Source organism: Melanotaenia boesemani, chromosome 18 (genome assembly GCF_017639745.1).
Source record: "Melanotaenia boesemani isolate fMelBoe1 chromosome 18, fMelBoe1.pri, whole genome shotgun sequence".
Classification (NCBI taxonomy): Eukaryota; Metazoa; Chordata; class Actinopteri; order Atheriniformes; family Melanotaeniidae; genus Melanotaenia; species Melanotaenia boesemani.
Window position 1 is genome coordinate 12,330,355 of NC_055699.1, and position 16,304 is coordinate 12,346,658.

General features: G+C 37.5%; 1 protein-coding gene across 2 annotated transcripts in view; it reads right to left on the reverse strand.

The window, feature by feature from the left end:
- The window catches only part of ctdspla (CTD (carboxy-terminal domain, RNA polymerase II, polypeptide A) small phosphatase-like a), a 29,152-nt gene that overhangs the window by 4,343 nt on the left and 8,505 nt on the right, over positions 1 to 16,304 (reverse strand). The window contains exons 2-4 of one of the 2 annotated variants that reach the window (XM_041968751.1): positions 9,275 to 9,441; positions 8,053 to 8,085; positions 5,161 to 5,262 (exon numbers count right to left, since the gene is read on the reverse strand). In XM_041968751.1, the coding sequence (XP_041824685.1) occupies positions 5,161 to 5,262; positions 8,053 to 8,085; positions 9,275 to 9,441 (302 nt within the window). The remainder of the gene's footprint in view (positions 1 to 5,160; positions 5,263 to 8,052; positions 8,086 to 9,274; positions 9,442 to 16,304) is intronic. The other variant, XM_041968752.1, reaches the window with a different exon arrangement.

Here is a 16,304-nt window from a genome sequence, read left to right on the forward strand (position 1 = left end):
TGAAAAATAATCAGATGATAGCATTTAAAGAGCATCCAAGCTAAGCTAATTAGCTGACTTGTTATGTTGCTTTTATTGCCTTTAAAATATATAATTATTTCTAGCTACTGCCTTAATTAAGCAGATGTGACAAATTTTGATAAAAAAAAATATATTATAAATGAATTTCCAATTGAAAGAAAATAGTAAGAATGGTTTGACATTAGCTTTAGCATGAGCTAGCAGCCAGATTAAACCAGCAGGGGTCTGCAGGTTTATATGGCATTTTATCATGAGATATTTGTTCATTATTTAATAATTCCTATATAAACATAAAAAAGTGGGTTTAACTAAACTTTTTAATACTTTATTATCCTTAGCATAAGCCAGATGCTAACTAGTAAAGTTTATACTGTAGATTTGGTTCCCGTAGGAACTAAATATGACTATTTTTTGTTGGTGTTGTTTGTTTTTGTTTTTTTAAATAATTTTTATCCTTATTAGTAATTCACACACAGTAATCTATATAAGACGATGTGGTCTTAATTTAATTATGACTAATAAAACCCATAGCTTTTGCATCTACTAGATGCTAGTTTTAACCAGTTGATGTTTAAAGATTAAATTTATGTGGTAATTTCTAAACCTTGTTTAAAACATTTTTATTATTCAATAATTTTTATATAATATTATGTCAAATAATTCAAATGTAGATGTATTCAGACAGAAAATATTTCAAATAAATATGCAGTGATGCTAACTTTACATCAAATGATTATTAAAGTTATTCACTGACACACATTAGTTTTCACCTAACAAAATCAATGTTTTACTACAGAGAGGGAGAACTCCCATTATCTATATTATTCAGTACAAGGTGGAAATAAAACTCAGTACAAGTTATCAGCATGTTTCTTATCTATCAATAAAAACAGATTAAGATAAAATAAAAATATTGAAAATAAACATGATAAAAAAATGTTCAGATAAAACAAAAACTTGCTTATCTTTAGTCATGCAGCATGCAAATAACAAGGCTCAATCATATGAACTGAGTTAGAAACCAATAAATGTGCAATAGCAGGGATTAGGTTGGGGATACATTAAATGTGAATGGAAAGCAACAGAGGTGCAATAGTGTTAACAAGTGTTGGTTCTCTTTAACTCTCAAGAGGGCGAAAGAAATGGTCGAGTCACTTTTTAACGGATCCCATTTGGATCATGACAGAGTGGAAAAATAAAGGAAGGACATAAATAGTGCTGCCATCTTCTTCTAGCCTATTTTACAACATTACAATACATACAATTAGCAAGCTCTTCAAAGTACACCGTGCTTCTCATCCCCTCCCACCACCCCAAAAAATAGACATAGTAATGTAATAATGAAATTATTATTATTATTTTTTATTTATTTATTTGTTTAATTCTCATTTGCATTATTCTCCAAATTAGTCCATAATTAATTTTTTTTATATTTTGCCACTTAATTTTAGAAAAAAAAAAATTTATATTTGATTGATTGATTTATTTGGAAAGTAGCATTTAGTTAGTTTGATTTATTTATGGATTAACAGTTTTTGTCAGGAGCTATAAATCTGTTCAGTGGAAGCTATCACATAAATAGAAATTACAGTAAAACCACAGCTATAATGACACCTTTCATTCATTTACAACAGATGGCGAATAAACACTGAAAATGCCTTTGACTTGTATGTACAATTAAACTATTGCATAATATTACAGAAGAGTGCATATAAATGCCAAACAGGAAGGTAAATATACGCTTTAGTTCTACGTGAAACTCCAGAAAGAAAGTACAGTTCAACGCCATCCAGCAGAGGGGGTGTTTGCTGTAGAAATGTTCTGCACAGTTCTTTGACCTTCCACATGTTTATACTTTATAATATGTCTAAAAATGTATACCTATAAGTCAAATATGACCACTATGGCCTCCAACAGAGATGATCTGTTTCTTTATCTGTTGCCAGGTTTCAGTGACCTCATTTAAAACCAAAGCCTAAAGACAGATGAAGGTTCTTCTCTAAGTAATAATAACAATCAGGTTTGACTAGTAGTCATTCTAGAGGACATTTAGGCTGAATTCGTCCAAAATGGTTTAATAATGAAAATACTGAAAGATGGTGAACTGAAAAATTTAGCCGTTATAACTCTGCAATCACAAAAAGAAGGAAAAGAGAGCACACAGATGGAGGATGAGATGCAGAAACAGACTTCTCTCTGCTTCTCTAATTATTGCTCTTCTGCTGAATCACTCCATCATCTGAGGACTGAACATACAACAGCTGCTCATTGCCCTCATGGATCGGCGACTATGTGTGTATATGAGGTATGGAAATGGATGGATATGAGAAGGGGATGCATGTGAGGGAGAAATGTGCATCTAAATTAAGTAAATGTTCTCTCTGATGAACAAGCTCAACCTCAACAGGGTTCACTGAGGGAACTTATATGGAGTTGTTTCCCTTTCTGATCACACTCTGGCTCTGAGCCACTGTTTGATTAGCATCTATGCACTGCATACCTCTACTTAATCATTAAGCAATATTGGCCTAATCTGCTTTTGCTATGTAATCTCATGGGACTGTTAAAGAACGCAGCTGACAACAACATTTAACACGTGCTAATTTCTTGGAATTGTCAATCAACGTGATTAAAACTGGCATGTTGGCAAATTGCCAAGAAAAAAAAACCTGAAATAAATGAATAACTTGACCTTATACTGGATTGTATATAAGAAATTATCTACTGCACCAAATCATAATTTGAAACCTCAAGAGTACAAGCTTTAAACTTGTTCTCTTATTGTGTTTTATATACAGTGTCTTAGATTTAGAGCTCCATTCAGCAATATATTGTGGAAAACAGTTCTGGAGGACTAAAAGCTGTTACTGCAGCCTATTAATGCCCATTATTTTCATGTAATCACAAATGATTAAGTTTATGTATCACATGTTTTGACCTTTTCTTTTAAATGGTACAATACGTGACATAAATGTAAAATCTCATATGGTGAATTGTCAATCCTTTCAGCTACTTTAACATATCTAACACATACTGCATTTAATCCCAGAGCAGGCGCAGGAATAATCTCGTCATCTATCACACACGGAATAAAAAACAGAGTATGTCATGTGTTATGTAACGCTTTTTTTTCAGTCTATGTCCATCTGTGCATCATCTGTGTCCCCCGTTGGTTGTTTTTCTGCACTCATTGTCCAGTTACAATGTTTTAGAAAAAAAGTGCATGATATTTTAAGTCATTATCACCTTCAAGCAGGAAATTTACAGGAAATCCTGCAAGGGCTCTGAATGGAAGTGAAAACGCTGCATGAGGAATGAGTGGTTTTCTGTCGCCTCGTCTTCCTCTCCCAACCGTTTTTCATTTATTGCATTGCCAGAATCAATTCCGTGCTGCATTATAATCTATGAAATAAATTAATTTTGATGGTCCATGTGTGCGCTGTGTATGGGTTTCACCAAAGGAAAAAGAGCTCCTGTCTGAGTTTCTGACTTGTTTTGACAGGGAGCGGAAAAAAGCCCTTCAGATTATTTGAACAAAATCCATGATTTCTGAGAATTTTATCCCGCAGCCATTCACAGCAACAGTACACTGTACCGGACACACCCTTGTATGTGGGTGAGCACATGTGAGTGAGTGTGTGGCGCTGCACTGCTGCCATGTGATTACGATGGGTGTGTACACATTTTCTCTCTTTTTTTTTTCCCACAGTGAATGAGGAATTGAATTATAAGTGACATAAAAATGTCTTGAATGTTTTGTCTTTGCTTGTATTTTAATTTAAAAAGTTCCTCTTCCCTGTTAAATAATAATACAACACAAAAAATACTTCACCTTGAGCTGTTTTGTTGCACACCTCTTTGGTTTTCTCATTTCAGCTAGCTACACTTTTCCTGAGGACAAAAGCACTCAAGCACTGTTACTCTACAACCAGGCATAATAAGATCAGCTGGAGCAGAAGCAGAGCGACACTGAAGTGGGTCACTAGGTAGGTCAGGTGCGTCAGTAGTGAACATTAACACCAACAGTGCGGTGCTGCCCATCAGATCAGGTTCTAGCTATGAGCATCTGTAATCAAGTGTACCTTCCCACATCAGAAAAACAACGATATTGAAAAATTATGGAGCATTTTTTCATACCAAACTGAAAATAAGTGTACGTGTCACAAAATATACTAAGTCAGATGAAAGGAATGGATTGGGGTGTCCACACATTTGACCGATACTGAATAAAATACATCTATAATGTCAGTCTGATCCTGCATAAAAGGCTCGGTGGGAAAACACATCATGGATTTATGATCAATTGTACCATAAAATCAGCAACGGAGCCTTACATTAACCAATAAAAGCAACATAAACCAATAAAATATTAAAATCTAACTGCAGGAGAATTTTAAGACAATTTTGCTGTTGTGTTTTAAAATGATTTGATTGATATAGTGATCAAACACTGCATGGCAGATTTTATTATCTATTCTGCATGAGAAGAAAAAAATGCAAAATCTGTCATTAAATATCCAAAGTTATTTGTGTTCAGGCTGGAATTTGTCATTCATGTTGAAAAGCAGGATGAGAAAATATATTTTTTAACCCTTTAAAGTAACACGTCCTCTTTACATGTGAACAGGGAAGCAAGAGCTACACAGAACATGTGATACACGGAAATCTGGTGATCTCATAAGACATAAAATTACATGGAAATAGACATGTAAAAACACATCTATTGACCAGCTTTAGCAATTGTTTACATATGAAAGTAAACTGAAATATCAATGTGGTGGTCACATAGTATAGGGATGCCAAAATAAAGTAAAATGAGGATGAAGAAACAAACAATAAAAGTCATAATGCAAAGGTGACAAACATGTATTAGTTGCCATGAGAACACTTTGTTACGATATAAAATTAAGTTTCTTTCTTTTCCTATTTTAACTGAAGTTTAAATGCCATAAATCCATGAAGGACAGACATACATTCTTGTAAGTGTGTGCACTTAAGTGATGCCAACAGAGCTCAGTGGTACAATACATGGTGCTTTCAGGGTTTATTTCTGCAAGTGCTGAACAATAACTGCATGACACATCTGATACCTTATTGCTTGTTTAATTAGAAATGTAATGTACTCAAATGTTACTGTACCTTAAAGGAGCTATGTACAAGGGTTTCATCCAGGTCGATCACCACACAGTTCTTGTTGTAGTCTGCTATACTGACCTCTGGCAGAAGGAACTTAGCTGGAGGCTGCAGAAACAACACACACAGACATTTTACAACAATATACAATGTATATATAGAAGCACTACCGGGTTGTAAAAAAACATCCACGTGCACTCATACTGAGGGTGAGATGGTAGGTCAGTTAGTGTGTTGATGATCACTTTGGTGCTTTGGGTGTAAGGTACAATTAACAACTTTAATGGCCAGAAGGAGAGCAGTGCTTAGCATCTGGAGGTTTGACTGTGCTGCTGAGATTGATTAAATAACTGATAATAGAGCTTATCTGTGATTTTGGTTGTTTATACCAAGAAAGCACCTTTGACATATTATAACATAACATACATTAGTACATAGCATTTTGCTAAATCCTCATTGCATACAAATCTATTTGTCTTGTTGACTGGTAAGTCAAACTCAGAAAACCAATCTTCATCCTAATTTCGATCCCAATTTGATCACATTTGGCATGGTCTTAATACCTGCTGCTAATCTTTGTATTCCTTTATGCCGATTGAGGTCTGTGACTGTGCTGCCTTCAGGGTCAAGGAGAAAGGAGAAATGCTCATGTCCTCTGCATAGCAGGCCTGGGGTTACACACAGGCACCGGGCAGATGGTCTGGCCACAGGGGGCACACGGTCACACCTCCCTCACATCAATGCATACGTCCATGCATGCACGAACACACGAGTCTATACAGAGGTGAGGAACAAGGACTCTTGTCAATCTTACACACCAACCCGCTAATGAGCTGCTGCTCGGTATGCTCAGCATTTCCTGCATGTATCTGCGTTTAAGCGTGTTTCCCAAGCTGACTGTATTTATCACGTGCTATCACAGGCCTGCATGCTGATCATAGGAAGAATTTTCTTTGAGCAAGGACACTATGATGCTCTCTCAGGCTGTGATGGATGTGATTTACTCATGCAGGTTAAGCAAAGAAAGAAAGGCTGGCAGGGACCTTGACATTTTCACCAGGCTGCTGCATTAAATTGAAAGGAACCTTCTTTACAAGCTACATCCAGGGGACACTCTTAAAACTGATCAGAACATACTAAATTGTCTGCCAGGAAATAGTTGATATCTGAGCATTGCAGAGCAGAGAGATCAAATAAACACCTGTTCCTTTAAATGTAAAGGTGAAAATAGATGTATAAGTGGCTCATAGCAACAAGGTTCCTATATACCATGTAGAGTTCCTCAAGTAAAAATATATATCCTTTAACAGAGATGTGAAGTGTTTTAAAGGGTTAGCTTTTAATAATAACCAGCGAATGTATTTCATGTGATTTCTCAAACTTAACCAGAACAAGAATAAAACAGTCTGATAACATAGTGAAGCAGCATGGGACAAGGGGAGCTGTTGTCTTCACCATCACAGCCTCTGTCACATGTGGTTACAAAAAAAACTTTACAGTTAATAATGTATATGGATGTTAAGCTTCATTCTTATGAAAGTAAGATTATATAACACGACTCACCCAGTGTCAAGCTAATTTGCCATTTCTACTCCAACAGCTACTGTAACTAAAATTATGTGGTCAATTCGCTCTAGTGGTAATCAATGCTGTTATCTGTGGTCCCCACGATTACATTAAAAAACCTTTGAGCATGTAAATGAAGCTGTATTATAATGTTATTTTGCACATTAGATTGCCATTAGATAGAGTTAGTTGGCAAGCATAAGTGGTAAAGTGGTGTAATATGACAAGAAATCCAAATAAAAGACATCCCGACAATATATATTTTTCTCTAGGTTTGAAACATTTACAGAAATAATTAAGAAAATTTAATTTAATAATAATAATTTAAGAAAAAATGAAATAATCCATGTCAGTTATTTTATAAAACTTGTCAAGAAATTAATAATTGCAATTATTAGTATTTGCATGATTATTAATTTACACTTACAAATCTTGTATCAGTTATTCATCTTTGTATATAGAATAATAATAACTACCATCATTCTCAACATTTTAATAATTAAATTCTGCCTTTGAATGCTACAGGAAGGATAAAATAAAACAATAGTGGCATTTTGATATTTTTGTATACAATAATCACTGTTCCAGCCATGTTTGCTGGTACTTCTAATAAATTATGTTAATTTTAACACTGTTACAGTAGCGAGTGGTGCTTACTCGCAGAGCTGAAGTTATTTAAGTCACTACTCAGAATCCTACCAGCAATTTCCTGCTAGTAGAAGGAGGAGTCTGCTGGGTGGGGTAGTTTAAAGCTTGGCTGCAATGTGGGATGCTGTGAGCGTGAATTTTCTAAATTACAGTAAACCACAGGCATCAAATAGATTCCAAAATAGCTAAATGAATTGCAGTTTCAGCACAAACACAGCAGGGATCAGATAAGTCCAAGTTTCTGGTGAACATCTGATTATGTGCAAATTACTGAAACAGACCCTCTTCTAATGAGCTAACAGCTGACCACCAAGGGTATAATCACAACGTAATTACTCTACATGAACAGCTAATTTAATCAAGTCTTCATAAGTTTGGTGATCTATTTGTTAATCCAGACTGTAGATTGAGTAATGGACAAGCAGTCAAAGCCACAAATAAATCATGTGTTAGTAAATGGATTACTTCTTTTTATTAGTTGTATAAAAAGAAAAAACACAGAACAAAAAAGAGCGTTAAAGGCATATGATAAACCGGGGAGTCAGCTAAATTCATCTGCCAGGAAAGAAAAATCACCTTTGTGTCAACAGCCACATGCAGCTAGAATGATGAAGCACAGCAGGCAGAGGGAGAAGGTTACAGTGATGGAGTGAGTTGAAGAAAACTAAAAATAATAATACATACACTGGGTATAGGGATAACCTGGACCTGGTCACACTGGAGAAAATAAACAGATAGAGGGAAAAAAAGATAGAGATTGAGAGAGACAGGGTGGGAAATGAAAAAATAAAAACAAGGAGCAAAAGAAAAAAACTGTGAAAATGACAAAATCAACATCAATATTATAATCAACAAATGCACGGGGAAAGAAGGAGGGTGAGAGACAGAGGAACGGGACATATAGAACACATGGTGAGAGAAAGTCACAACAACTCAGAAATAAACAGAGCTGCCATAGTAACGAATACAGCTAGCCAGAAATCTAGCAACAGTACACTGCTGGGAGTGACCGCAGGCAAAGATTCAGCTCAAAAATCAGTCTTGCATTATAACAAGACTTTTTATGGCAAGGTTTGCTATGAACTCGTTTGTTAAGGAGAGGTCTGGAGGGGGGTGAGAGGTGACCACATGTATAGTGTCTGTAAAAGGCCACAGATTCCTCCCCTGAATGAGACATTTACAGGTAAACAGGAGTGGAAATGTGATATGACTGCTCCATTTTTAGCTCTGTGTACCTGCTTTGGCAGCAGAACACTGTGTCTGTAGAGGAGCTTTGGGGTTTGGCGCCTTTTCCCTAGCCAGAACATTCTCTTCACACATCCTCACTATACTGGTCAGAGTGTGTACGAGGAGAGGGGGAGGCGTGGGTGCCAGGCAATCCATCATACTGGACATACACAAGGCTCACTTTATAGGGATTAGAGAAGCAGCAATTTGAGTGCATGTTTGTGTCCATACATGTGTTGTCATGGTAGGACATCTGCACTGTTGTGGCCCAGAAAGAACCAGAGAGTGCATGTCTTCACAACAAACTCAGGGCTCTGTGTATTTTGGTGCGGATGTGTGCGTAGGCAGATATTGAAGAATGCAAGATGGGAAGCGAGCCCGTATTTTCAAGCAGTACATGGTAAACAACCTCTGGGTTCAACGGGTTTGAAGCAGCTGGAAAATTTTGTGGAGGGCGCTCAGTGAGGCAGCACAGCACCTCAGCCTCAGCTCTCTGCAGGAAAAGACTCTCTGTAACAAAAACCAAACAAATGCTAGTCTTTACTGGTTCTCTCCAGCCAAACTAGGATTCCTGTCATAAAATATTAACTAATTCCCACAAGGTTTGTTTGATCTTCTGGATGTAAATTATATGTAATTTGGACCCTGGCCAACCACGGCAGAGAAGAATTTGCTGTACCTTGGGAGAACTGCCATTTTCTTCTGGCGGAGGGGGTAAAGAAAGTGTCTTGTTATTGGCGGGTGGTGGCTCCACATGGTAGTCATTGTAGTTGCGGAAGCAGCAAAAGAAGGGGCTGAAAATGCTCCGACTCCTGTGCTTCTTTAAGCTGCAGTTTGACTGGGAGACTGAAAGAGATAACCACACACACACAAAAACAGAAACAGCACTGTTATAAAGACTCCTCTACATGTGTCAGCCAGCAGTATTATTCAGATTTTTACATGAGAAGAAATATTCTGTTAGAATAAAAAGACCAACATCAGAGACATTGTAGTGACTCTTTTTCTCTTAGATATCCTTGTAAATGTAAATATCACCAAATTTACAGCACAGGCGTGTTGTCAGTTGATGCTGAAATTTTGATATATGGATTTGACTAGAACAAAGCAACAGATTTGCTATGAAACATAATAACATAGATCTTTGCTTTATGAAAGCATCCAGCCGTCACATCCATTCATAATCCACACCAAAGCTGCCATACAGATGAGGTCATATCTCAGCAACTCCTTGATCTATCAAACCCAAACTTTATACTTAAATTTAAATCCCAATTTAACCTTAACTACAAAACTGTGTTTTGCCTTATGACTATACAAAGGTCTTGTCTGAGCTTCATATTGCCCATTAAAATTCACTATCTGAAAATGTGTTTTCCAGGTTCACCTCTTGTTTGTGCATATTCATTTGAATTTGTTTTTAAGGCAGCATCATTAAAAAAAACAACAAAAAAACAATGATGCTTGGAGTTGCAAACTATGTCTCACATGCTTCACTGCATTATCAAAACAAAAGATGTCTGTTGTACCAAGAGGTGAGATATCAGTTCATGCAAAAGAAAGCATGGGGAAAAAAAATAGCTATTATCAGAGGACCCTTTGGAAGGTAGCATAGTAAATCAATTTAAAGGAAAAAAAAAGAGGGCAAGATATAAACAATATCGTTTTTCCTTTTTCTCTCTACAAATTCATATATGACAAAGAGTCCGAACAGAGCCAGAAAATTGCTGTAAGCATACAGCATAAGGCACATTTTACCCAGATAGGATGTGAAATAATTTCTGTTATCTGACAATAATGAATCCTTTGGTAGGTAAAAGAAACTAATCAGTAGCTCAGTGCTGCAGAGCCCCAGAGAGAAAACAACATACACATGTAGGTCCCTGGTTACATCATTCCGCCTTCACTATATGGCCCACTTTAACTCTGACAGACCAGAAACAGGATTAAATCCTCTGTAGGCTTATTAAATTGTTCTATCTCAGATTTTTTTGTTTGTGAAGATGAAATTGTAAAAATGAAAATGTGGGCAGCTTTCGTTTATTTACTGCATTCTCTCAGTGCAATACTGATGAGGATTTTCTGAAACCAATTTTGCCATTTCACTTTTTTTCTATGATTTCTATGATGGAAACCCCAAATCTATTCAGGCCTTTGAAGTGTCCACAGACCTGGAGTCATCATTTTCATGCCTTGTAGCTGCCATCACACAGTGTCCGTGTTTGCTGCCGTCTCATTAATATGCTCACAGAGCTGTGTGTCACAGGCAGCACAGTTAGCCATGCATGCTTTGCTGTTTGCAGCCTGCTCCCGCTTGGAGAGCCTTCAGTTTGAAGCCTGGAACGATCCTCGGGTTACTCCAACTGGATCTGACAGGCTGTGGGCAGTTTTTCTTCTTTCTTCTCTCTGTCTTTTGTTGTCCAAACTCGCTGTGGCTCTTCTTCTGTCCTTATCAATGTTCCAGAGAAGCAGCTCTTCACTACAAATATGCAGCTTTAGGGTTGAAAAAGCAAGGCTACAACGTACATGATGGCTGGGTTAAAATTCTTGTCTAAATTGACAGGATTCCCTCACTGCTGCTATGGAAAGCTGATAAAAATATATTGGCTATGGGTGTGAAGTTTATATTTCTTCCTGTTATTATAAAGCTAAATTTACTCTCAAATACAAAAGATAGCTTTAATGGATGAAACACAAAGGCACTTCCTCTAATTATAGAAAATACACAAATCCAAAGTAATGATTCTAAAGACAAAGGTCAGTAGTCACACATACAGACACATCTATAATTATGTAGAGATGATAAAGTCTCATTAAAGAGCTTGCTGTGGTGGAATTTAAAACATATGACAGACTTTAAGATGTGGCACAGTGTTTATAAGTTTAATCTAAAGGACTGGTTATTAAAAAAAAACACTAGCAAAATAGACTACAAATTTACATTTGATTCAGAGAATTCACAAAACTGATGAAAACCTGCACTGTGCTGAAGGTTTCTGCTTGTTTTGCAGGGACTGGCTTCCAAATCTGTGTGTTACATCTTCCATTTGTAATCTCAGTTTTTAGGACCATTGGCAGAAATTAACCCCTTCAGAACAGACATGTGTAAACGTCTCACTAGTGACAAACCTTGTACCAATATATTTATAACTCACACTGGAGTTTTAAATCTATATCCTTCATTTTTAGCTTAACATTTATAATGATGCTTTTTGAAGCTAGTGCACCTCTTGTATTTATATAACTTAACAGTAAGTGTTGACTGGCCAAGACCTTGAAAGTAAAAGCCCAACTTCACCAAATTTTCTGACATTTGTGTATCAAGTCACATAATTTGATCCTTATATTGACTAACCATAGTTATTCTAGCATCCAATCAATGATGATTCACAATTTTGCTTTGCGTTCATTTAAATTCAAACTCAGTTTTCATTCTAGAGGTTTAAATTTTTGGATCTTAAATGCATCCAAATAAAATTGGATGTGTGAAAACTAAAAACAGCCTTTAAAAACTTTATTAAATCAGTAGATTAAAGCCAGATTAAAGATAATTTAAATTTTTATAAAGTCTTAAGATTCACTTTGGTTTCCAGCATCAGCTTCAATTCTCTACAAATGTATTTCCTAATGTCTTGGTTTCATTCTTCATTCCTCCATTTTGAGACATTTTCCCGCTCTGGTCGGCTGCCTCAATCCTCCGCCCTGACAAAGCAGGTGGGAGAGCAAGAGAGGGAGGTGGAGGGGGACAGAAGGGCGTAGAATGGGTGGGGAGAGTTACTGTGGTGAGAAAGCCTATACTTGGGTCTCATTCTTACTCCACCCCCTCCTGCACCACCACCCTACACAAACAGAGCTTTCCTTTCTCTCTTAGACACAAACAATATAGTTGAGATTTGGCTGTTGCTGGAGACTTAGCACACATGCAAACGCTCATGCAGCATTCTGTTTGTATGTTAAGATAAAGAAAACACACACACACACACAAACACTAATTTCTAGCCGTGTGCTGTAATCAACAAACTTTTTCGCAAACTAAAACACAATGCAGTTTTTTTTTTCTTTTTTTTTCAGTGTCCCTGATCAGGAATACATCTAAAGTCGGCTCACGCTGCTTAGTAACGCAGCTTTCATCAGCTTTGAGAATAACAGCAAAAGGTTAAAGTGCAGTATTTGCCATTAAGAGCAAAGAAGCCTATTGAGACAAACACATCAACAAGTTAAGTTGGGGAAATAATGCACCAAAGCAATCTGAGTCAAAGGAATAGCTTTATAGTGTGTGGGCCTCTTTCTATCAGACACACCCACTAACATTTAAAAGGGGATGCATAAAAGCGGCTTTAGCCAACAAAAAGCTCCCCTGAGGTAGAGAGATCTTCAGAACAGGTGCACATTATCTACTCTCTGAAAAAACTTTGCTTCATTCAGCAGCTTCGCTTGATCTCAGAGCTGTGAAAACTGCCTTGAGGTTGTTAGTGCTCATGTTGGATGTTGGGTAACAGCAACTGAAAGCTGGCTAGTCAATCAAAGTCGACCAAGCCCAGACCCTCCGTCACATGCTCATGCACAACCACTAACAAGGCCGGAAGAGGGAGAAAAGCGCAGGAAATTCTCAGCATTCCTGACAGGAAGAGATAATCACCCCGTGACCCACAGCATGGAATAATGCCAGGCACTGAGACGGAATATGATCTGCAGCTAAGCCTCAGAGTTTAGAGGTGGCCTCCTCTACTGTAACTTAAGGCACAAAAATATGCAGGCTGTTATGTGTTACCTTATTTTTATTTTACTTTTGCTACTAAGATAAGCTCTATTAAATAAGCCTTTAAACACAAAAGGCCTTTTCAAATCTGTGTGCAAGCAAACCAAAGAACTTTACATAACATACTTCCAGCATGACATCACTCCAGGCCTGTGCATGTCTCTATATTTAATATTCACTGACTTGAAAATAGGTGCTTCTGTGTTGCCAGTTCAGTGAGAAGCCATCTGTTGTCATTTAAATAATTAACAACAAAATTCTTTATAAATAAACAGATTAAATTAGTTTAATCTAAACACATTATGGTACCCGTACCAGCAGCACCAACAGTCATAAAATCATGAAAGAAAACACATTTAAAAGTTCTTAATTTCATATCTGAAGATATGCTGCCATAACTATCAATTACTTGATACTTAAACTAACAAGAATAGAGTCTAAAACTGAAGTAGGATTATTCTTTAGTCATTATGTATTATTGCTTATGGGACAGACTTTAAACTGTTCTATATTAGTACTTAGTTGACGATCCGGGCAGGTAAAGTGTACAGTTCCTGGGGGGTAAGAAGGTAAATCTGAGAACAGTGCATGTGAATGTGGATCTTTAATAATTCAAATGGAAAACGGGTTGGTTTTGAATGGGGCAGCCAGGTACTTTACCTTTTGATAAAACAACTCAGGGAGATATTTGTACTATCTTGCTGTGTAACCCAAAAAAAAAAAAAAACTACGATAATGGAAAACAGACTTAGAGGCAAGAGACACCTTCAACAAAAAATGGCATGCTAAAAGTGTTTTATTTCCTCTGGCAGTGGACACATTTTCACAGAATATGTGATCTACCTCCCTTTGCTGAGATTTTTGAGAGTGGGGTGTTTGCATTAAAAGTGGAAGCAACTGTCTAGGGCTTATGTAACAACATGTGAGATAAAATACTTTTTCGCCAGCAGCCAAAATGAAGAACAGGGTTCTCATACACATATACACACATTCCCTGGCAGGTTATTCCCAGTTTGCCTGCAGCTTGGGATCTACTGTCCTGAGCTTGACAACATTCAGAGCCAAAGTGAGCACCTTGAGATGAAGCTCTTTCTGTGCTTGACTACCAGTAACAGAAAGAGACAGCCGAAAAGGGGAAACTCCTTTTTGAACTGTGTCAGCAGAATAACACAGTGGAAAGCATCCCTGTAGCAATGCACAGTCTCCAACAGCAACAGTGCTACGAATGGAAGATTGCAACTTATTGCTTATTGCAACTTATCTCCTAATGACTTATTAAAGTTAATACAGTAAATCATGAGCCAGTTCAGTCATTAAGGGTTGAAACATCCAGATCACTACAGCTAAAGATATTATTTTTATAAATATCGTTGAAGAACTTCATCAGGACCCCCTAAGAACAACATCTGTCTCTCTTAATTAAAAACAGAATAATTTGTTTTACACACGAGAAAATCCCACCATGAGAGGTGATGACAACTACAACAGATCAGCTTCCAAAACAATATTGATTCCAATGAGCATCTGCTCCACAATGCACTTACACATTCAAACAAACAGTCAAACACACACTTAAAATCAGTCAGCTGAGTTGGGAACGTCAAATGAGCTCGGATGGACAGTTGCTTGTGTCACTCTGTGTGCTCACAGCGCCAAAATCCATGGTGGGATATGTGGGAGGCCATCAAGACAATAATAGCACAGTATGATCAAATTAACTCCCATAAAGCCTTCTTATTTCCCCACACAGACAGCTGAGGCTGAAAATTACAGTCAGTGGAGGTACACTCAGTTCAGATGCCTTTCTGTCACACTGACTGACCCTCAGCTGCCCTTCCAGCTTTATTTCCCTTCTTATCTGAGAGGATTTATATATATATCCATCCTACACTACCTTATGTAAGTGACATTACTCAATAACCCATTTGAATAACATGGTTTGCAGTGATATGAACACATAAATCATTTAGTAGGGACTCAAGTCATGCAAGGTACTAATTCTTCCTGCTGCTTCTGTGAACTGACACACAGACGTGGGTGGGTTTGCCCATGTTTTCCTGTCCCAGCTGTACAGCAGCGTAGGAGCGGTGGTGGCAGAGCCAGTCCGCCTGCAGCCCCTGGAGGATGAGGGCTGCTGCCTCTGTAAGACTCTGAAGGAGACAACAAAAGAGTGGAAATAAACCCTCTGAGAGCTCGGGGAGAAATAATGAGGAAGATCTGACTATCTGCAAGAGTTGTGCAACAGGCAGCATCACTGCTTACGTTCTCTGAGGCTGCTGCACTTTATTATTTATATATCTTTTTATATTGACATCCAAAACTGTGCCCTTAAAGCCAGAAGCTTACGGACTGACATGAAATCCTCCTTGCAAGTAATTTGATTGAGAACAAACAGAAAAATTAATAATAAACATAAAGATCTGTCTTCATGCTTAAGGCAGAAAACGATTTGCTGCCCATGCAACTGTAACATCAGTCCTGAAACTGATCCAGAAAGTTGACAGGAATTTTATTTAAATGTGTGGAGAAGTGGGTTTTCTGTCTTTCTGTGGAAGCCCTAGCAATCCATCCTGGGTTTACCTCTGAAGCTGACAGTCTAGCCCTAAAACACTGAATGTTTTATTAGTTTCCTTTACAGCTACTGACTTGTTTTATTTAGCTGAGTTGATCCACATCAGCTCACCTCAGCTCATCCCTTGTTTCCCAACCTGGAGGCTGGTAACTGAGAACCCTCTGGTGAGTCCCTACTTCCAAAGATTAAGTGAAACTCCACTGTCTCAGACTGCAGCTGCTGACTTTAATTCTTGTTTTAACCTCTGGGGAATTTGCTGCAAGCTGGAAGGTCTCTCTGACCAGAACTTACAGCAGGTGGAGAATCTGTTCATTGGTATCTAAGGCCAAACTCAGGCTTCAGCGTGCAACAAGAATGCAAAAAAGTCTACCCAAATTT